General features: G+C 42.8%; 1 protein-coding gene across 1 annotated transcript in view; it reads right to left on the bottom strand.

The window, feature by feature from the left end:
• Nucleotides 1-20,550, bottom strand: part of kcnh5a (potassium voltage-gated channel, subfamily H (eag-related), member 5a) — a 99,969-nt gene that overhangs the window by 58,259 nt on the left and 21,160 nt on the right. Inside the window, exons 4-6 of the mRNA XM_059513000.1 lie at nucleotides 17,203-17,331; nucleotides 6,612-6,727; nucleotides 5,387-5,779 (exon numbers count right to left, since the gene is read on the bottom strand). Of these exons, the coding sequence (XP_059368983.1) occupies nucleotides 5,387-5,779; nucleotides 6,612-6,727; nucleotides 17,203-17,331 (638 nt within the window). The remainder of the gene's footprint in view (nucleotides 1-5,386; nucleotides 5,780-6,611; nucleotides 6,728-17,202; nucleotides 17,332-20,550) is intronic.

Raw genomic sequence — 20,550 nt, 5'->3', positions numbered from 1 at the left:
GTTAAACAAATTTCATATTTTCATTAATGACTGATTATTACAGTGTTCGGACAAATGCCACTTTAGACTGACTTTTAATTATAGGCCTATTTATTGTATAATATATCTAAATGTTTAAATCATTTTTAATGAGGAGAAACCTAAGATGATGCTTTTTTTCTGGATATCGTCCATGTACAGTGTCATCGTCTGCACAACTCATGTATTTCACACAAACAGTGTGAGCACATAAATTGTGAGCTTTGACTTTACATCACATGTGATCTGCTTGTACAGTGTGAGTTAGTACCTTGATGCCCGGCCTTACAACTACGACCTTCGAGGCCACAATCAAAAAGCATAAACTGGTATTTATGATTATTTCACATAGAATAATGAAACACGTATTGAATCTCGTCTGCACAGCTGGTTTATCACATGGCTACTTTAAACAGCTCTTTTAAGCCTTTAGCCAAAGAGCACACATTTAGAAAGATAATTATAAATTCCTCCTCCTTGAACTGCCACCTTAACGTGGTGGAGGGGTTTGAGTACCCGAATGACCCTAGGAGCTATGTTGTCCGGGGCTATATGCCCCTGGTAGGGTCTCCCAAGGCAAACAGGTCCTAGGCGATGGGTCAGACTAAGAGCGGTTCACAAACCCCTTATGAAAAGATTACATAAAAGGACCGTGACGTCGCCCGGTATGGCGCAGCCGGGGCCCCACCCTGGAGCCAGGCCCAGGGTTGGGGCTCGTATGCGAGCGCCTGGTGGCCGGGCCTCCCCCCACGGGGTCCGGCCGGGCTCAGCCCGAAGGAGCGACGTGGGGCCGCCTTCCCGTGGGCTCACCACCTACAGGAGGGACTGTAAGGGGCCGGTGCTTAGAGAATCGGGCAGCAGTCGAAGGCGGGGGCCTCGACAGCCCGATCCCTGGACACGGAAACTAGCTCTAGGGACGTGGAATGTCACCTCACTGGCGGGAAAGGAGCCCGAGATTGTGCGTGAGGTTGAGAGGTTCCGACTAGCGATAGTCGGGATCACCTCTACGCACAGCTTGGGCTCTGGAACCACACTCCTCGAGAGAGGATGGACTCTTCACCACTCTGGAGTTGCCCATGGTGAGAGGCGGCGGGCTGGTGTGGGTCTGCTTATAGCCCCCCAGCTCAGCTGCCATGTGTTGGAGTTTACCCCGGTGAACGAGAGGGTCGCTTCCCTGCACCTTCGGGTCGGGGATAGGTCTCTCACTGTCGTTTGTGCCTACGGGCCGAAAGGCAGTGCAGAGTACCCGGCCTTCTTGGAGTCTCTGGGAGGGGTGCTGGAAAGTGCTCCGACTGGGGACTCCGTTGTTTTACTGGGGGATTTCAACGCCCATGTGGGCAACGACAGTGACACCTGGAGGGGCGTGATTGGGAGGAACGGCCCCCCTGATCTGAACCCGAGTGGTGTTCAGTTATTGGACTTCTGTGCTAGTTACAGCTTGTCCATAACGAACACCATGTTCAAGCATAAGGGTGTCCATCAGTACACGTGGCACCATGACACCCTAGGCCGTAGGTCGATGATCGACTTTGTGGTCGTTTCATCCAACCTCCGGCCGTATGTCTTGGACACTCGGGTGAAGAGAGGGGCGGAGCTGTCAACTGATCACCACCTGGTGGTGAGTTGGATCCGATGGCGGGGGAGGAAGCTGGACAGACTCGGCAGACCCAAACGTACTGTGAGGGTCTGCTGGGAACGTTTGGCAGAGCCTCCTGTCAGAGAGATCTTCAACTCCCACCTCCGGCAGAGCTTCAACCGGATCCCGAGGGAGGCTGGAGATATTGAGTCCGAGTGGACCATGTTCTCCACCTCCATTGTCGAAGCGGCCGCTCGGAGCTGTGGCCGTAAGGTCTCCGGTGCCTGTCGAGGCGGCAATCCCCGAACCCGGTGGTGGACACCGGAAGTAAGGGATGCCGTCAAGCTGAAGAAGGAGTCCTATTGGGCCTGGTTGGCTTGTGGGACTCCTGAGGCAGCTGATAGGTACCGGCAGGCCAAGCGGACTGCAGCCCGGGTGGTTGTGGAGGCAAAAACTCGGGCCTGGGAGGAGTTCGGTGAGGCCATGGAGAAGGACTATCGGTCGGCCTCGAAGAGATTCTGGCAAACCGTCCAGCGCCTCAGGAGAGGGAAGCAGTGCCCTACCAATGCTGTTTACAGTAGAGGTGGGGAGCTGTTGACCTCAACTGGGGATGTCGTTGGACGGTGGAAGGAATACTTCGAGGATCTCCTCAATCCCGCTGTCACGTCTTCCATTGAGGAAGCAGAGGCTGAGGGCTCAGATGTGGACTCGTCCATCACCCAAGCTGAAGTCACCGAGGTAGTCAAGAAACTCCTCGGTGGCAAGGCACCGGGGGTGGATGAGATCCGCCCTGAGTACCTCAAGTCTCTGGATGTTGTGGGGCTGTCTTGGCTGACACGCCTCTGCAGCATCGCGTGGCAGTCGGGGACGGTGCCTCTGGGATGGCAGACCGGGGTGGTGGTCCCTCTTTTTAAGAAGGGGGACCGGAGGGTGTGTTCCAACTACAGGGGGATCACACTTCTCAGCCTCCCTGGGAAAGTCTATGCCAGGGTACTGGAGAGGAGAATCCGGCCGATAGTAGAACCTCGGATTCAGGAGGAACAGTGTGGTTTTCGTCCAGGCCGTGGAACACTGGACCAGCTCTATACCCTCTACGGGGTGCTGGAGGGTTCATGGGAGTTTGCCCAACCAGTCCACATGTGCTTTGTGGATTTGGAGAAGGCATTCGACTGTGTCCCTCGCGGCGGCCTGTGGAGGGTGCTCCGGGAGTATGGGGTCCGGGGCCCTTTGCTAAGGGCTATCCGGTCCCTGTACGACCGGAGCAGGAGCTTGGTTCGTATTGCCAGCAGTAAGTCAGACTTGTTCCCGGTGCGTGTTGGACTCCGGCAGGGCTGCCCTTTGTCGCCGGTTCTGTTCATGATTTTTATGGACAGAATTTCTAGGCGCAGCCAGGGGCCGGAGGGGGTCAGGTTTGGTGACAACACGATTTCGTCTCTGCTCTTTGCGGATGATGTTGTCGTGTTGGCTTCATCAAGCCAGGACCTTCAGCATGCACTGGGACGGTTTGCAGCTGAGTGTGAAGCGGCTGGGATGAGAATCAGCACCTCCAAATCCGAGGCCATGGTCCTCAGTCGGAAAAGGGTGGCTTGCCCACTTCAGGTTGGTGGAGAGTTCCTGCCTCAAGTGGAGGAGTTTAAGTATCTTGGGGTCTTGTTCACGAGTGAGGGAAGGATGGAACGGGAGATTGACAGACGGATCGGTGCAGCTTCTGCAGTAATGCGGTCGATGTACCGGTCTGTCGTGGTGAAGAAAGAGCTGAGCCGCAAGGCGAAGCTCTCGATTTACCGGTCAATCTACGTTCCTACTCTCACCTATGGTCATGAGCTTTGGGTCATGACCGAAAGGACAAGATCCCGGATACAGGCGGCCGAAATGAGCTTTCTCCGCAGGGTGGCTGGGCGATCCCTTAGAGATAGGGTGAGAAGCTCAGTCACCCGGGAGGAGCTCAGAGTAGAGCCGCTGCTCCTCCACATCGAGAGGGGTCAGCTGAGGTGGCTCGGGCATCTGTTCCGGATGCCTCCTGGACGCCTTCCCGGGAAGGTGTTCCGGGCGCGTCCCACTGGGAGGAGACCCCGGGGAAGACCTAGGACACGCTGGAGAGACTATGTCTCCCGGCTGGCCTGGGAACGCCTCGGTGTCCCCCCAGAAGAGCTGGAGGAAGTGTCTAGGGAGAGGGAAGTCTGGGGTTCTCTGCTTAGACTGCTGCCCCCGCGACCCGGCCCCGGATAAGCGGAAGAAGATGGATGGATGGAATTATAAATTCTCAAATGTTCACACCTCATTTCTTTACAGAGGATGATTCTATATTACTATATTAATGTATAGTATAGCTGCGCCCTGAGCAGGGGAAATCCATTGAAGTTTACTTCACTTCGGAAAATTAATTCATGGAATCGCGCTGCGCTGCTGCCTGCAGCGTCTTCACATACAGACAAAACTTACTAGAGAAGTGTGACATAATATACCTCTGTAAATAAAGACAATTTAAATCCTTATCTTGCACACTTTAATGTCCTTTGAAAGGAATACACGCTCGCTTCGAACTGGAATCATGGTAAATATCTGGTGTTGTCCACTCCCCAGGACACTTATGGTCAAACAGAACAAATGTCTGATGTAATAATAGAAACATATAAACTATGCAAAGCAAGGTGGGTGGGGTGCGAGGACTGGAGTTGAAAACCGCTGACCTAAAGCATATGTTTGTGTATTTCGTGTTACTCCACAATGATGTTCTATTTGAGGGCATTTGTGGTGTATAGGTATAGGTCCCAAACATAACCTCAAGCCCAGGGCCCCCGCCCCACTAATTCCTGCCCTGAACACAACCATCTCAGTCCGTCCTAGCCTCTCCTTCAACACACATCTACATAGACTCCAGAAATCACGCAGCCCACTTATCACTGAACTGTCTGGCTGAGCTGAGACCATTTAAGCTAATGCCCAGTATCGTGAGGCAGCCACTGATATGGAAAGAGATGGTGATAATGGATATAGTTTTCACGTCAGATTTTCAGCCTCAAGAAATGTTGGAGGGAAGGAGACCACTCAATCTCGCTTCTTTCTATCGAGAAAAATAAAGCATTCCTGACGTGCACAAGAACGTGCATGCAACACCACTCGTGCAAGTCAAAGACAGGAACACAAGCTGCATTCGCTTCTTCTCAGATGTAAATGAATGCTGGAGAAATCATTTGCAAACAGTTATTACTGCAAACATGATGCACAGATGAATAATCACCAACTTTAGTAACATGGAGGAGGATCAATTATAATACAAGAGCTGAGTACAGAAAAATTGATTAGAATACTCCATAAACGTAACACCAAAAGTAATAAAATTTAAGAAGATGAAGGTTTATTGTGCTTTTTGCCTATAATTGGTCTTTGGAGAACAATCAGATATGTTATATTTGATCAAATAAACTGTAAGCAAAAAGATTTTTGTTTGGCAGTAATTTGGTTAAAGAAATAATGCACAGAGTAAATAGTTTCAAAGTCTACTGCAGTTAAATCCTCACTTAATGTATAAAAGTATTTAGTTAAATCATTATGACAGCAGAGTCCAACAAATAAAAGCAAATCTATACTGATAAACCATGATGACCACATTTAAAACATAGCGTAGCATGTATATATGTGTGTCTGTGTGTGTGTGCTACATATATATATATTTATTTATTCATGCTATGTTTTAAAAGTTTGGGGTCAGTACTTTTATTCAGTATATATACACACTGTAGCTACATTGATATTGCTCAAATAAATGTCTGTCTTCAATGCTGTGCTTACCTCATCCACGTTTTCAAAGGCATTAATGATGTCATAGGGCAGGCAAGAGAGCAGGTCTATGACAAACCAGGTCTTCAAGTAGTTCATGCGTATGAGCTTCGGGTCAGATATGACCTCTCCTCCAGGTCCCACAAAAGTTGTATGAAAGTTCAACACAATATCCACAAGGAAGATGACATCCACCACGCTGTCCAGTACCAACCACACCAGGTTGTTCTGTTTGGTCTTAAAGGACACATTGTAGGGCACCATGATGGCCGTGTAGAAGGTGAGGATGAGGATGACCCAGTCCCAAGTGGTCTTAAAGGTGCAGTAGTGCAATATAATGTGAGGTGGAGTTTTAGGAGCCTCTTGCTTATATTGAGGGAGGATGTCAGAGCCCAGCTGAAGAGCCTTGGAAAGACAGAAAATAAAGTTAATTAAAACAATATTGCTGGAATCACTTTCAGAATGATTTTTCTAGCTAATGAATGATAAAACACTCACATCTAATCAGAATTCCCCTTTTATGTTTGACTTTAAAGAGCTCAAGCATTTAAAGCGATAGATGACAAAAATACAGCATTTGCTTAAAAACAGAACATTATCGTCCACTGGTGTAAACGATTATTAATCTTTATAGTTCTTGGTATTCACTAGAAAATATCTTATCTTACAAAATACAGTGAGTTTTTAAGGATGCTTTAACTGTTTTATCATCCTGGTCTAAGCTGGTCTTTTGCCCTGTCAAAATGATGCACTGTAAGGAATATATACCTCATGAAAGGGCACCGTAAGATATAATATAGTGAAAAGTTTTAGAGACATAAAGCTTATGTCAGCAGTCATTGGACAGCTGAGTCAACTATCATTTGTCTGGAAATGAAGTCAGATTTTATTTCTTCCATGTGGGACTGAAGACAAAGGCAGCTGACCTTTTTGTATGAGCATATATATGTATGTGGATCAGGTTTTGCCTTCACAGTGAGGTCCAAATGACCCCAAAAAGACAGTAAATGAAGATCAGCTACAAAACCTGACCAGTCAAAGGTCTTTGCAATGAAAAAAAAGCTGAATATAGATTTAGTGAAAATGCAAAAAGGCTTATATGAAGGTCAGAAGTATGGTAAAAAAAAAAAAAAATAAAAAAAGGAAAACCTTCATTAGCTTTCATTATCATAAAAACAACAGAGGTCAATGGAAAGTCTTGACCATAGAAAAACAAAAATGTGTGTGTGACGCTCACCTCTGCCAGTCGTGAATGCTTGTGGCTGACCTCAGTCTTGTTCATAGGTGTGAGCTGCTGAAGTGTACTCCGGCTATTGGTTAATGCCCTGGTCAGCCTGGCAAACTTGGTCCATCCTGCCACACAGAACAACAAAATGGTGTATTAGCAACAGGAAACACTTCTTTGCCTCCTCTCTACATTTCTTCCTACTTACTTTACTCACAAACACACTTTTCCACAGAACTAGTTGCACTGCCGGCATCACGCTCCTCAGCCAAAAAGCAATGGCCCACGCTGATTTCCACCGAGGCTCCTACAAATGCTGACACTAGTGAAAACTGTTCTTCCCCATCCCTTCCTTCCAAAAAAATCACATATTTTTGTGTTCACATGCCCCATTTATAAAGTCTGTGCCATCAACATGTTCCAGCCTACTCCTTCCTTGCTTTGTAAAAACAGAAACTGTTATAAACTCTTGGGGGCATTATATAAAGGAATAATGTTTCTTTATGACTTTAAAATGAAGCATTAAGACATGGTGGAGACAAGAAGGAAGATGTTGCGTCCAACGGGGAGCTTCGTTTGAAGTCATTGCTATCTCATTAATAAAGACAGATGGGAAGATTTTCTTTTGATCTCAATAACCCTAAAGTCAGTTAGTTGGGTCAGTTGAGCCTACAAAGTAAGATCTTCACCAAGTGATTGTACAATGTGCACGTGCCAATGTGAATGCTATTTTTTTTTCTGGTAATCTCATCTATTCTCTTTTTACCCTCAGGGAGGAGGTTTTTAAAAGCTTACAGTGTGGGAAAAGGTGTAAAACATTAATAACATTGCAGCTCTCCCATTTAAGTCACATCTCATGAATGTTCAAACACAACAATACAGTACTGAAGCACATTTGGGTCTCTTGGAGCCACTCTCTCTCATTACAACAGGGACATAGAGGGGAAGTCTTTCTGCATGGCCACAAGAACAATGAACTCAGTGAAGGGATAAGGAGAGGAAATCAGCCGTGTGCACTTATTGGTAGGATGTATGAAAATAGCACGCTGGTCTGTTCAAGCCCATTAAGCGGTGGACAGCTTTATGTCAGAAAGGCTAACTGGCTACATTTAAGTAAAGGAACTTTCTGGGTTCATTTCAAGTTAAACTCACTCAATACAAGTAAAGCATTTATGGTACAATGTAAAATTAAAATAGTTTACAATGTAAAATTGTTTAAATTGCAATTTCTAAGGCCGTTTAAGGTTTATAGCATTATTATGTCATGGTGACAAAAGTTGTACAATCAAATATACTGTGAATTGACTTAATTATGTACAAACATTTTAAATCTTGTTAACATATGGTTTATGGTATTTTAGATATTATAGTGTTATGTTGTCAGTGACAAAGTCATAAAATTGGCTATAAATTTACACAGAAAAGTTATTTCCTCTTACTTTTTTTAAGACAAAGTTATGACAGAAGTTTCGATAAAGTCTAAATCATATATACATATATATATATATATATATATATATATATATATATATATATATATATATATATATATATATATATACTGGTACTGTTGTTAATCTGCAACAAAACAAATTCATTAGTACAAATATTGAAACGCAGCCAGAAAACGAGATACAAAATATGACAGAGCAAACAAGAACTATGTAACAGGCAGAAGGAGGAAAATAAGAAAACAGTGGATGGTGCAGGCCATCTGGCTGTTTTAGGGCAAATAGTCACAACACTGCAATGGACCCCTAAGGCGTCTTCCAGATATAGTCCTTCTACAGGGCAAAACGATTCTAGGTAGCCGTGTTGAGCAGCCACAAGGCAAAGCCTCAGAGAAATCTCAGTTTGGCCATTGCAGCCTCATAGAACCCTATCAGACCTAAGCTACAATGGAGCATATGTTTGCCCAAATGCACCACATCTGGCAGAACAGTGGCAACTAGGTCTGCAAGACTGCAACAGACTGCAGCAATGAAGGAAACAGACTAAGGGGAGATTTCACTAAGGATCACACCCACTGATAAAAGTGTTTATTTGCGCATGCCATTTGCATCATTTTGCCACCCAGTTCACTAAAGGAATTAAGCAAATCAGGTATTGTTACAGATGAACAAACAAATTCTGAATAAAATATTCTTCGGGGCTGGATCTGAGTCTGACCGTGGAGAATGCAGCACACTACTGTGACAACTGCACACTTTCTATTGGGATTGTACTTGATTGTATTGCTCCACTACTGTGCTCAAGCCACATTCTTTAACCCTGTAAAGCTTAATATATGAATAAATAGTCTGTACAATCCATTTTTTTAAATAGTTTAATAAAACATTAGACAAAATAAAAAAAATTTCCGTAATTTGGTGCAGGTGCTGATATTGACAAAAATAAATTAAATTATTAAAATGATACTTCTCATATTATTCTTCTGGATACAGCTCTGAATCCAGTATATGACTATACATAACCACAGCTTCTTCCTTTATGAGGGCTGCTAACTACATTCCTTTGAACTTCTACTGGCTAGCTCTCAATTTATGCTGGTGTCAATGCCGAGGTCCTAAAGTATACGCCTGATGAGCTGAAAATCCTCTCCAGGTAACTATCTGATGCGTACAGAAAGATCTGGAAGGATCTCAAAGGATTTCACTGTTGCCATGGAGCCCATAATCATTCCTCGTTTTTCTTCCGTATTTGCTATGATTTGAAGTTTGTTCCCCTCTGGGTAAGCCACCATCAATGAGATCACACTGATAGGCCAGAGGTCCTCAGTGAAAGAACACAAACTCACCTGTGGTTTAAATGTGTGCACAGATACTTGCTGGGGACGAATGCACAGTAAACACAAAGTAACCCTCTGTCCACTAGGAGCACTTATGCCTTACGGTGCTTTATTATTTCTATGCAGATGCTTTGCATATTTCATTGGACCACCAGTGCAGAGAAGGGCATTACCGACAGGAACACTATTCCAGTGGGATTTTAAGACCGCATACGTGGAAACATACATGGACGCACACACACACATACACACATGTACTCTTGCTTTTAGCTCTACCTTCTGCCCAGGGGCAGCAGTCACATGGAATGAAGTTCTAGGGAAGATCTCGATTATACAACTAATTACAAAATACCTGTGATACAAATAACATTAAAAGCTTCACTAGCTATGCACAATGCATGCAATGCTTTACCTTAAAAACAATAGTAGAAGCCAAAGCCTGGGATAAAAGGAACAGCCCGATCAAACTGTTTCAATCAAAAACAGTAATATTGTGAAATATTATGTAAGGGAAACAGGTCAATTTAGCTCAAAGGGAATCATTTAAGATTTTAAAGGGAATTTGAACAGAATCACTGTTTCACGGCTGATCACTGAGACGCCCTGCGATTCACTGAACGAGCCGTTTAACATCAAATCTGCGCTGGATATTAATGTCCAAAGTATAGTGAAAACACTATCAATTAGCACAGTAACAAGATTGGCAGTTTAAGACATTAACTTGTAAGCACAAAACACAAGATACTTCTCTTTTCAATATGAATAAGGCTTTATTAGATAAATCTAAGACGTATAAACTAATCTAACACACAAACGCACACACTCACACATTCACACAAGTTGCAGGAAGATCGAAAGTTAGGGAAAGATGAGTTTAAGAGAATGAAAATGTGGAATCCCAAGTTTACAGCAATACATTAAATTTCATACACTGTAAAAAGTTTAACTATTATTTACTCAATTTTATTGGTGAAACATTTTTAAACATTTTTATTTTTTTGGAGAGTTCAAACTGCTGCGCTCACTGACTCAACCAACCAACCGTCGAGTTGTCGTAACGTCAGAGGGTGGGGGAGGGGTGCGTTGTTTTAATTGAGTAAACTTACTCAAATTTTAAGAGTGTGTTAAATATATTAATAATATTGATTTGAATTAAGTAATATTTTTGTTTCTTGAAACAGATCAGTTTAATTCAACATTCTCAAATATTTTGATAGAAATTTCACAAATATATTAAGTATATTATAAAGAAATAATTGGTTAGTCAAATACTAAATAATTTTATTGAACACAACTTAAATATATCTGTAAATTTTAGATAAAATGAACTGTTGGATTTTTACTCAATTATTTTGGTATGTTTAACTCAAACAATCAAGTACACGATATTCAGAGATTTTATTAAGTTAATAAAGTTAAAAATTTCTGTAATATTTACTAAGCCACAGAATTATTTTTTACAGTGTAGACATGAACAACCATCAATCACTTAATTAGCCCTCGCATTGAGTTCCTCAATGAGGTTAAAATTATATTAGATACACCAGTACAAATCAGTCTGGAGGTACATTGCCTGTGTTCCCTTTGTTGTCGTTGAAAGGGGGTTTCCCGATGTCGCTGATTGGCTGGAAGTTCAGTAGTCGCTGAAGTGACGTCTTGGGAAGCCCGTGGTTGGCCTTGGCTGAAGACGCGGAGTTGTGTGGCTGGTTAAAATTGAACGCGCACTTGAGGTCAGACGTCGGAGACTCGACGTTACAAAACTTAACACGAAACTCTCAAACGGAAAAGAAAAGAAGTAAAGTTTGACGAGACTAGGTGGTGTTTCTTCTCATCGTGCCTAAGTAGCAGCAGGCGTGCAGGCCGACGCACGCTGGAACCGCGCTCAAAGAACAGTGATGACTAAAGCATGGCTAAAAGCTAAAGCTAAGAAGCTAAAAGCTAAAAGCAGGCATGACTAATAGCAGAAGCATAGCTAAAAAAAACTAAAAGCAAGATTTTATGGTGTCCTAAGTATTTAAACTGGCCTGGTGGCCACACCTCAAATGTTGTCTTGACCAATCAGATAATTTTCTTTGCTCGGGGTATCATAAATCATATTTTATCTTATCAAACACATGGTCTGAATTTTCCCGCTCTTGCAGGGTCTAATTTTTGACATGATTCCAATAACAAGAATATGATACATTTGACAAATAACTGATGGTCATGACTGTTTCAAGCAAGCAGATTCAAGCACATACATATGAAACATGAATATATATCCTTAAGTTATCCAATAGTTATTAAAAGACATACACAATAAGTGATTATAACATGATAGTCAAATGTGTGGATAACATATAAATGAATATGGAGTGAAGCGATGGACTGATATTCATTTATAAGTCTTTTTGAGTTCATTTTGGTCCATATATATGTAAAAAAAAAAAAAAAAAAAAAAAGTTTCTGTGTCATTATCTGACAAAGATTTCTGTGGAGACCAGAGGTTCAAAGGCCCCCCTTAGGAATTTCAGTCTGGTTCTGCTAGGTGGGGGAGGTGTTTAAGGATATTGTGTATAACTCTCATGAGTTTACATGTGATGTCCGGCGTTGCTTCTCAATTACTTGCCCCATATTTGACAATCTCTTCTCCAAATTGAAATTGTCAATAATTGTTCTAGTGGTGTTAATGTTGAAAGCTGTTCTGTGAAAGAGTTGGTTAACTTGTTTCGGACTTGTGGCACTAGAATTGATTTATGACCTCCGGTTGCCTTCCTGAGGAATTTGGCTCATGTTTCAACCACAGTCCTGACCGACTCTTTTATTTGTCTGATTCGGGTCAGATCTGCTACAATTATTACAATTGAAAATACATTTGTTTAATTTAATATAGTTTAAAATGCAATTTATTCATGTGATGAAAAAGCTGCATTTTCAGCAGCCATTACTCCAGTCTTCAGTGTCACATGATCCTTCAGAAATCCTTTTAATATGCTTACATGATACTGACTCTTCGACCCTAGGAAACAGCCCCCTTATACAAGCTCTTAAATCATATTCTTACAGATGAGGTAGTGCTAAACGTAAAACAAAGGGAGAGAAGAGGATCTGGAACAAATAAGGAGTTTACTGATGACGAAGGAGGTGCAGACTATATTAACAAGATTACATTTAGCATACATTCAACAAACACATCAACAACGATCAACAATCACGGACCAGGAGGAACTGAACAGAACGGGCATTTATACACACAGAAGGTAATGGAACTGGAAACAGGTGGGGATCAATCACTTAACTAAAATAAGAAAAGGAAGGTGACCAAATAAGGAAACAGAAAGTTCAGAAACGTGACAGTTCGTCCCCTCCCGGAATGGTGCGTCCTCGCACCGCAAGAGGAATACCAGCGGAGGGAGGGTGGGGGTTCTGGAGGTGGGCGAGGAGCAGGCCAGGAGCAGGTGACGAGGGAGCATGGAGGTAGGGACCAGGGCGGAGTGGATGCAGAGAGCAGCCAGGAGCAGGAGGAGCCAGATGGTCCACCAGAGACCAGCCAGGACGGAGATCCATGGTGGAGTCGACGGCGGGAGGAGCCATGGTGAAGGGGCTGACGACACCAGGGGGCCGACAGGCGGAGACTGCACCGGTGGGTGAGGAGCCCAAGATGGAGCAGCACAGCCGCAGAGCCAGGGTGACGTCGAGGATCCGGAGGGCCTAGGTGGAGCAGAAGGCTCAGGCGACCAAGGCGGAGGCGGGGTCCTGGAAGGCCGCTGTGGAGCCGGAGTGACTGAGGATGACGATGGAACCAGAGGGAAGGAGGAGCCTGACAGAGCCGGAGGGATGGAGTGACGAGGTGGAACCAGATGAGTGGAGTCCCGAGGCGGCGGATGGTCGACGACTGACCAAGGTGGAGCCTGAGGGACGAGGGAGCCCGGTGGAGCAGGTGGAATGACAGGCCACGGTGGAGACGAGGGAGCTAAGAGCCAAGGCAGAGCCGCTGAGTCGAAGGACCGAGGAGGAGTCCAGGGCTCGGAGGCTGGAGGCGGAGACAGGGCCTTAACACGCCAAGGCGGAGCTGGAGACTGGCAGTCCAGCGGCGAACCATCGCGCCCAGATGGCGTGGAATGCGGGTGAGCTGCGGGACTGACTGGCACCAGCGGAGATGAGGTCGATGAACGGTCTGGTCTAGGAGGAGGAGAGAGAGGAAGGAAGGGAGGAAACACAGGAGAATCAGGGCTGGACGGAACCAGCGAAAGTGGAGCAGGGGAACTGGCAGGTCTAGGAGGAGGTGGGAGAGGGAGGCTGGGAGGGAGTATAGGAGACACAGAAAATTCAGAGCTGGGCGGAACCAGCGGAGACACAGGAAATTCAGAGCTGGGCGAAACCAGCGGAGACACAGGAAATTCAGAGCTGGGCGGAACCAGCGGAGACACAGGAAATTCAGAGCTGGGCGGAACCAGCAGGGACACAGGAAATTCAGAGCTGGGCGGAACCAGCGGAGACACAGGAAATTCAGAGCTGGGCGGAACCAGCATAGAGACAGAAAATTCATAGCTGGGCGGAACCAGTGGAGAGACAGAAAATTCATAGCTGGGCAGAACCAGCGGAAAGACAGAAAATTCATAGCTGGGCGGAACCAGCGGAGAGACAGAAAATTCAGGGCTGGGCGGAACCAGCGGAGAAACAGAAAATTCAGGGCTGGGCGGAACCAGCGGAGAAACAGAAAATTCATATCTGGGCGGAACCAGCGGAGAAACAGAAAATTCAGGGCTGGGTGGAACCAGCGGAAATGGAGCAGAGGAGCTGACTGGAGGAGGTAGGAGTGGGAGACTGAGAGGGTATACAAGGGGATCAGGGCTGGATGGAACCAGCGGAAAAACAGGGGATACAGGAATTACCTCCATAGACCAGTCCATTAGATCCATAAGTTGCTCCATATTTCCCGAGACCGGATACAGCTCACCCTCAGTCGCAGGAGTGTGGGCAGGGCATTCCTCCACGCCCTCGATCTCCACGAGGACTCCCATGATTCACGGTGTTGCCGGCTCACACACCTGGTCAGTCGCGCTCTCGAGGTCCTGCTTTGGCTCGGGCTCTGCGGCTGCGGTGGGCTCTGGCTCCGTGTGGTTTGATGGTGGCTGGCCGGTCTCTGGGTCGGGAGTGGGGCTGGAGATATCCTCTTCGGCGGTGTTGATGGTCCACGAAGATCCATTTTTCTCCAGCACCCACTCCACAAAAGCGGCGAAATCCTCTCGAGGACCGTTCGCTGGTAGGCGTGCCTTACCACGGGGAAGTGAGTAAGGCACGCCAGATCTAAAAAGTCCCTGGTGTGGTCCTCCAGCGAACGGTCCAGTTGCTCCAGGCATAGGAGAAGGACTGCTGGGATGGCCATTCCGGGAGAGGAGGAAAACAAATATAAAAAACCAAAAAGAAAGAAAAACGCCGCTAAAATAAACTATACTGTTTTGGTCCGTGATTCTGTTACAGATGAGGTAGTGCTAAACGTAAAACAAAGGAGAAGAGGATCTGGAACAAATAAGGAGTTTACTGATGACGAAGGAGGTACAGACTATATTAACAAGATTACATTTAGCATACATTCAACAAACACATCAACAACGATCAACAATCACAGACCAGGAAGAACTGAACAGAACGGGCATTTATACACACAGAAGGTAATGAGGGAACTGGAAACAGGTGGGGATCAATCACTTAACTAAAACAAGAAAAGGAAGGTGACCAAATAAGGAAACAGAAAGTTCAGAAAGGTGACACATATAGCAGATGCTGTATAGCCCATCACTCTCATTCCAGTAAGGTCATCAATCATGATTTAAATACATACTTTCACTACTGGAGGAACCTTATAAAGTACATCTTCTAATTTATTGCCAATGCAGCTGAGGTCAAAGTTCAAAGATTTCAAAGCAGGCATTCCATATCTGATTCTGCACTCTCTCATCAGTAAATGCAAATGAGCTATTCATAAAGCAATACTGAATACACACCTGGCGCGTGACGTTTAACAAATGCTCCTTTAGAACAACAGATCTCATATTTACCTAACAACAAGCTCAAGTGACTTGTCAATCTATAAATAATAGGATTGTGCTGTTAATATTTATTAGTGCATCAAGGGTCAGAAGCATAGATTAACATTCTGATGAGGCAAATAGTCCTTCATTTAGAAAGTAGTCACTGTAGGTGATTTGAATGCCTGATAGATGCTTAAGAAAGTTTGTGGTTCAGTGTGTGGCAATGAGCAGCTTATATTCTTGACATGGGCATTACTAAGGCTCATCTATGTCAAAGGAATGTAAGCATCTGTAATGCCTATTTATTTATATTCATAAATATTTAATAAAAGCTATATGGATACGTATAGCCAGTAGAGTTTTGGCTATTCAACAGGGAGAAGATAGGCAGTAATTAGCTACTGAAATCGCTGTGTTTTCATTGACATTTTCATACCAAATACCATGTGACTCTAACTCCCAAAGCATGGAGATTACTATTCAAGCACTAAAGTTATACTTCAGGTTCGTTATTGTCATCAACGGTTCCTTAAAGAACCTTTCACATCCATGCACTTCTAAAAGTGAAGGTTCTAAAAGGGTGTTTTCAAATTGATGCCACAGAAGAACCATTTTTGGTTCCCCCAACAACCTTTCAGCTAACATTTCTTAAAATAACAATTTTAGTGCGAATAACATTTTACAAATCTACAGAAGCTTTTTCCACTATAAAGAACCATTTGTAAAAAGGTTCAATGGATGTTAAAGGTTCTTCATGGAACTACTGATTCCAATAAAGCACATATTATTTTATTTTAAGAGTTTGCCACAAAATGTTCTTTTTAGTGAGAAAAGGTTCTTTGGATTATCAAAATGATTATCAAAACTTTTCTATTACTTATTTTAAGAACTATTAGTTACACTTTATTTTAAGGTGTCCTTGTTACAGTGTAATTATACATTTAAGTACTGATTAATATTACTTTCTGTATGGTTAGGGTTAGGATTAGGTTTTGGCTTAGGGTTACTTGCATGAAATTAAGCATAATTTATTGTTATTATAATAGTAAGTACATGTAACATGTAACGAGAACACTAAAATAAAGTGTTTAAAAAAAAAAGCTCTTTGGGAAACCCAAAATGGTTTTTCTATGGCACTGTTGTAAAAATCCACCTTTTGAAACCTTTACTTTTAATAGCATTTGCTACCACAGCTGTCACTAAATTCAGAATGGTTTAATTCCAAAACTGCCTGTTCATCTGATAGTCTTTCCATCTGATAGGCTGTTTTATCTGCTAGAGAGTGATACTCGCTGAACTCACTTCCTGTCGCTCTGCACACACCCACTGACAAGAGTCTCAGTTGGGCACAGGTGCCATGCCACAAAGTGACAGCAGCTGCCATCAAGTCTCTGAGGGGAAATCTCGTGTGTGTGTGTGTGTGTGTGTGTGTGTGTGTGTGTGTGTGTGTCTTTAAAGAGCTCCGGTGTCAATCCATCAATGCCCATCAATCATAAATGCACATATAGTCTATACAAGTAACCTCCACGACTGACTGCAGTGATGCCCATAAGCAACATTCTCCAACATAAAGTGACAGCTTGTCGCTCTCAGTATACTAGCATGTGCTATTAGGCCAAGCAGGCTGCAACACACAAGCATCCCCAGTATAAAGTAATTCTGTTAATGAATAAATCTGGTTGGATTTATTCACATGCGCTATATCCACATAAAAAATGCACCTTTAATTCAAGTTTGTGTATGTGAGTTAATTACATTTTTTACCCCAATTCTGATAAATGCAACACGCAAGAGTTCTTACCTCTGGTGGTCTCATCTTCAATGGGCTGCTTGAAGACAGTGATGTCCTTAAAAGTGCAGAGGAACAGGACCACCTTGTCGTTCTCATTCCTGATGGGGGCCACCTGCATGTAGAGCCACACAGGGGTTCCTGACAGCACCAGATGAACACAACGAGAGAGGAGAGAGGGCGGGATGAAATAAAAGGAAAGTATGAAAAATGGTACGTAAAAAGAAGCGAATTAGGGATTCAAAAGAAGTCATGACCAGGAGGATAAAAGACATGGATGAAAAAGATGAGAATGATGAGGGAAAGTGAAAGTGACAGAGAGGTTAAAGGAAGGGAAGCAGTAGAATAAATGATAATGAGATTATGGTGGTGAATAAAGATTGCAGGAGAAAGATTGGAATTGAGAAAAAAGAGGGAGACAGGAAGATCACTGAGACCAAGGTTCTCGGTTCACCCATATGAGAAATATACTGTGTAACCCGTGTGCCTAATGGGTCATTACATCTGAGCTTAACAGTACAGCTTTATCTTATAGAGGCTACATGAGGAGATTTATCTTTATAGTAGCTGCATTAGAAAAATTCAAGAGTGGACAGGATGCAATTGTGTCCAAAATGCAAGATGCCTTGAGGTGTAAATTATCGAATAACTCAGCAAAGAAGGTACTTTTTTGGGACGGGAATGAGTAGCAGATGATCAGTCATGATCATGAATTACGTGACTGTTAACAGAATCTGGATAAGGAGAGTAAGGGAATAAGAAGAGAGCGTGTGCACACACACACAGACACGACTCAACAGCTAAACTGAGTGCAACTGAATGGAACAGAACACAGGTTTTTCAGACTCTCTAAAATAACTGTTTTTAACTCGTTATAGCATATTGTCACACTGTAGGATCTTAATTGTCATTAACATCAGACTGTATAAACAGTCAAGACATACATAAGAAGATCTGTCTGGAATTTCCCATCATCAATCTGTAATGCGTTTTGTGATGGTGAGCTGCATTTACATGCGGAATTGAATTAGTGACTAGCAAAGAAAACAATCTTCAGTGTTAATTTTTATAATGGCTTGTATTGAAAAGAAAATAGAAATAAATGAAGATGATATGTGAGGAGCAAGAGGTGGTTAGTTGTTGTCGCTCATCAGCAATGTAGGGGGTAACAATTTACAAAGTAACGGATTACAGTAACTATATTACTTTTTGGGGTAACGAAGTAAAGCAACGCATTACACTAATAATATTGGTAACTACACTACTTTACTAGACTATAGGAACGCGCTTTCCTGCGTTACATATGCCGTGTTTGCCTGTGTGTAAAGTTCTGGCTGGGGTTTTCCGATAACGATTGATCTTAGCGCTTAACCCTCAAAAACTCATTATGGATATTCAGAGGCGCCGTAGTGTATGTGATTACGTCATCGCATTTTGACAACATTGATTCGTCAGAAGAAACCAATGCTTTCGTTCCTCTGAGCCAAACAGAAATGATTGTTGACGCTTAGTCCCACCCCCGTGCGCAGATTGGTTCAAACTCTCCCATATTAAACCAATAAGTAGTCTTTTGAACTACTACTTAAAATAGCCTATTGCTTTGGAAAATGAACGAAAACAAAGTGAAAGTAAAGTCTGTCGTGAGTGCGTGAATACAAACACACAATAACACATTTGCATGAGAAAACTCAGAAAAAGCACAAAAAACACTCGACAGAGTACTTTGACATAAAACAAAACAAAAACAAGGATGAAACACATCTGATAAAGCACTGGGATTTATGTCTTGGGTCGTTAGGCGATGTCCCAGTAAAATCGATTCTGACACAAATTACAGCCAACGAATCGATCATTTATAATATGTATATTATGTATACTAAGTAAATCATTATATAATTATACAGTTCATAAAGATAGTTGCACTATTTTTTTCTGTTGCACTCTGAATATTTCTCACTCATTTTGTGTGTAGTTTGTGAATCATTTGCACTGTTATTGCACTGTATTGTCGAAGACAATTTGTGCAATTGTTTTTACTATATGCTGCATGCTGCAAAATATATTTCTCAGAAGAAGAAAAAAGAAATGCAATTTATCTTTAAAATAAAATCTAAATTTGTTTTGTTTTATGCCTTCATTTGATAACCAGAAAAATGTAAATACACAACAGAATTTCTGAAGGGAAAAAAACATTTCATAAGGCTATTTAAAGAAAAAAATAATAAATGAAGTTGTTTTTATGCATTTAAATAATTACACAAAAAATACAACATATTGTGAAGAAATAAAACATTTCATAGGGCCCTGAACATTTAATTTTGGTTAAACTTTTAATAAATTGCTGTGAAAATGTATGTGTTATGAATTAAATGAATTAGACATGCTTTTTGATGAATACAATTAAATGTAACCATTAAAAAGGAGTTGAGAAAAATAAAAAGTAAAGTAATAAGTAGTGAAGTTACTTTTCAAATGCAGTAACTAGTAAAGTAATCTCATTACAATTTACAGAAGTAACTAGTAACTAATTAAATTTTTTGAGTAACTACCCCAACACTGCTCATCAGATTCTGTGCTCTTATTGGTACTTAAAAGTTAATCGCAATGGTCTAAATCTGAGTCATAAAACCAGACACTTTCTGCTGGCTGTATTGACATTCATGCGGTCTGCAAATGAAGTGGATTAGTGAATTTTTAATGTTACATCCAGACACACTTTTCAATGAGCATGTGCTGCTTGATACAGTGACTGTATTTAAAAGAAGAAAGTTCAAAATAAGCCTATATTATCTGAATACCAATAAAAAAGGGTATATTATATTTTTTTATCAGTTTTATATTGATTAACAACACAATATGTGGGAAGTCGTGGCCTAATGGTTAGAGAGTCGGACTCCCAATCGAAAGGTTGTGAGTTCGAGTCCCGGGCTGGCAGGAATTGTGGGTGGGGGGAGTGCATGTACAGTTCTCTCTCCACCTTCAATACCACTTCAATACCACGACTTAGGTACCCTTGAGCAAGGCATTGAACCCCCAACTGCTCCCCGGGCGCCGCAGCATAAATGGCTGACCACTGCTCTGGGTGTGTGCTCACAGTGTGTGTTCACTGCTCTGTGTGTGTGCATTTCGAATGGGTTAAATGCAGAGCACAAATTCTGAGTATGGGTCACCATACTTGGCTGAATGTCACTTCACAATATAACATATTTATTACAGCTGTGGATCATTGAGGTAAGTACACAGTATTAAGAATCAAGGGGATGTAAACTTTCGAACTATTTGATTTTTATGAATTCAAATATTATTTTCTCTTGTGGACTATATGCAAACATATTTTATGTGAAATACCTTATTCAGGCC

Source organism: Carassius carassius, chromosome 27 (genome assembly GCF_963082965.1).
Source record: "Carassius carassius chromosome 27, fCarCar2.1, whole genome shotgun sequence".
Lineage (NCBI taxonomy): Eukaryota > Metazoa > Chordata > Actinopteri > Cypriniformes > Cyprinidae > Carassius > Carassius carassius.
Note: the sequence above shows the minus strand (reverse complement) of the source record. Positions and strands in the feature narration are given on the sequence as shown.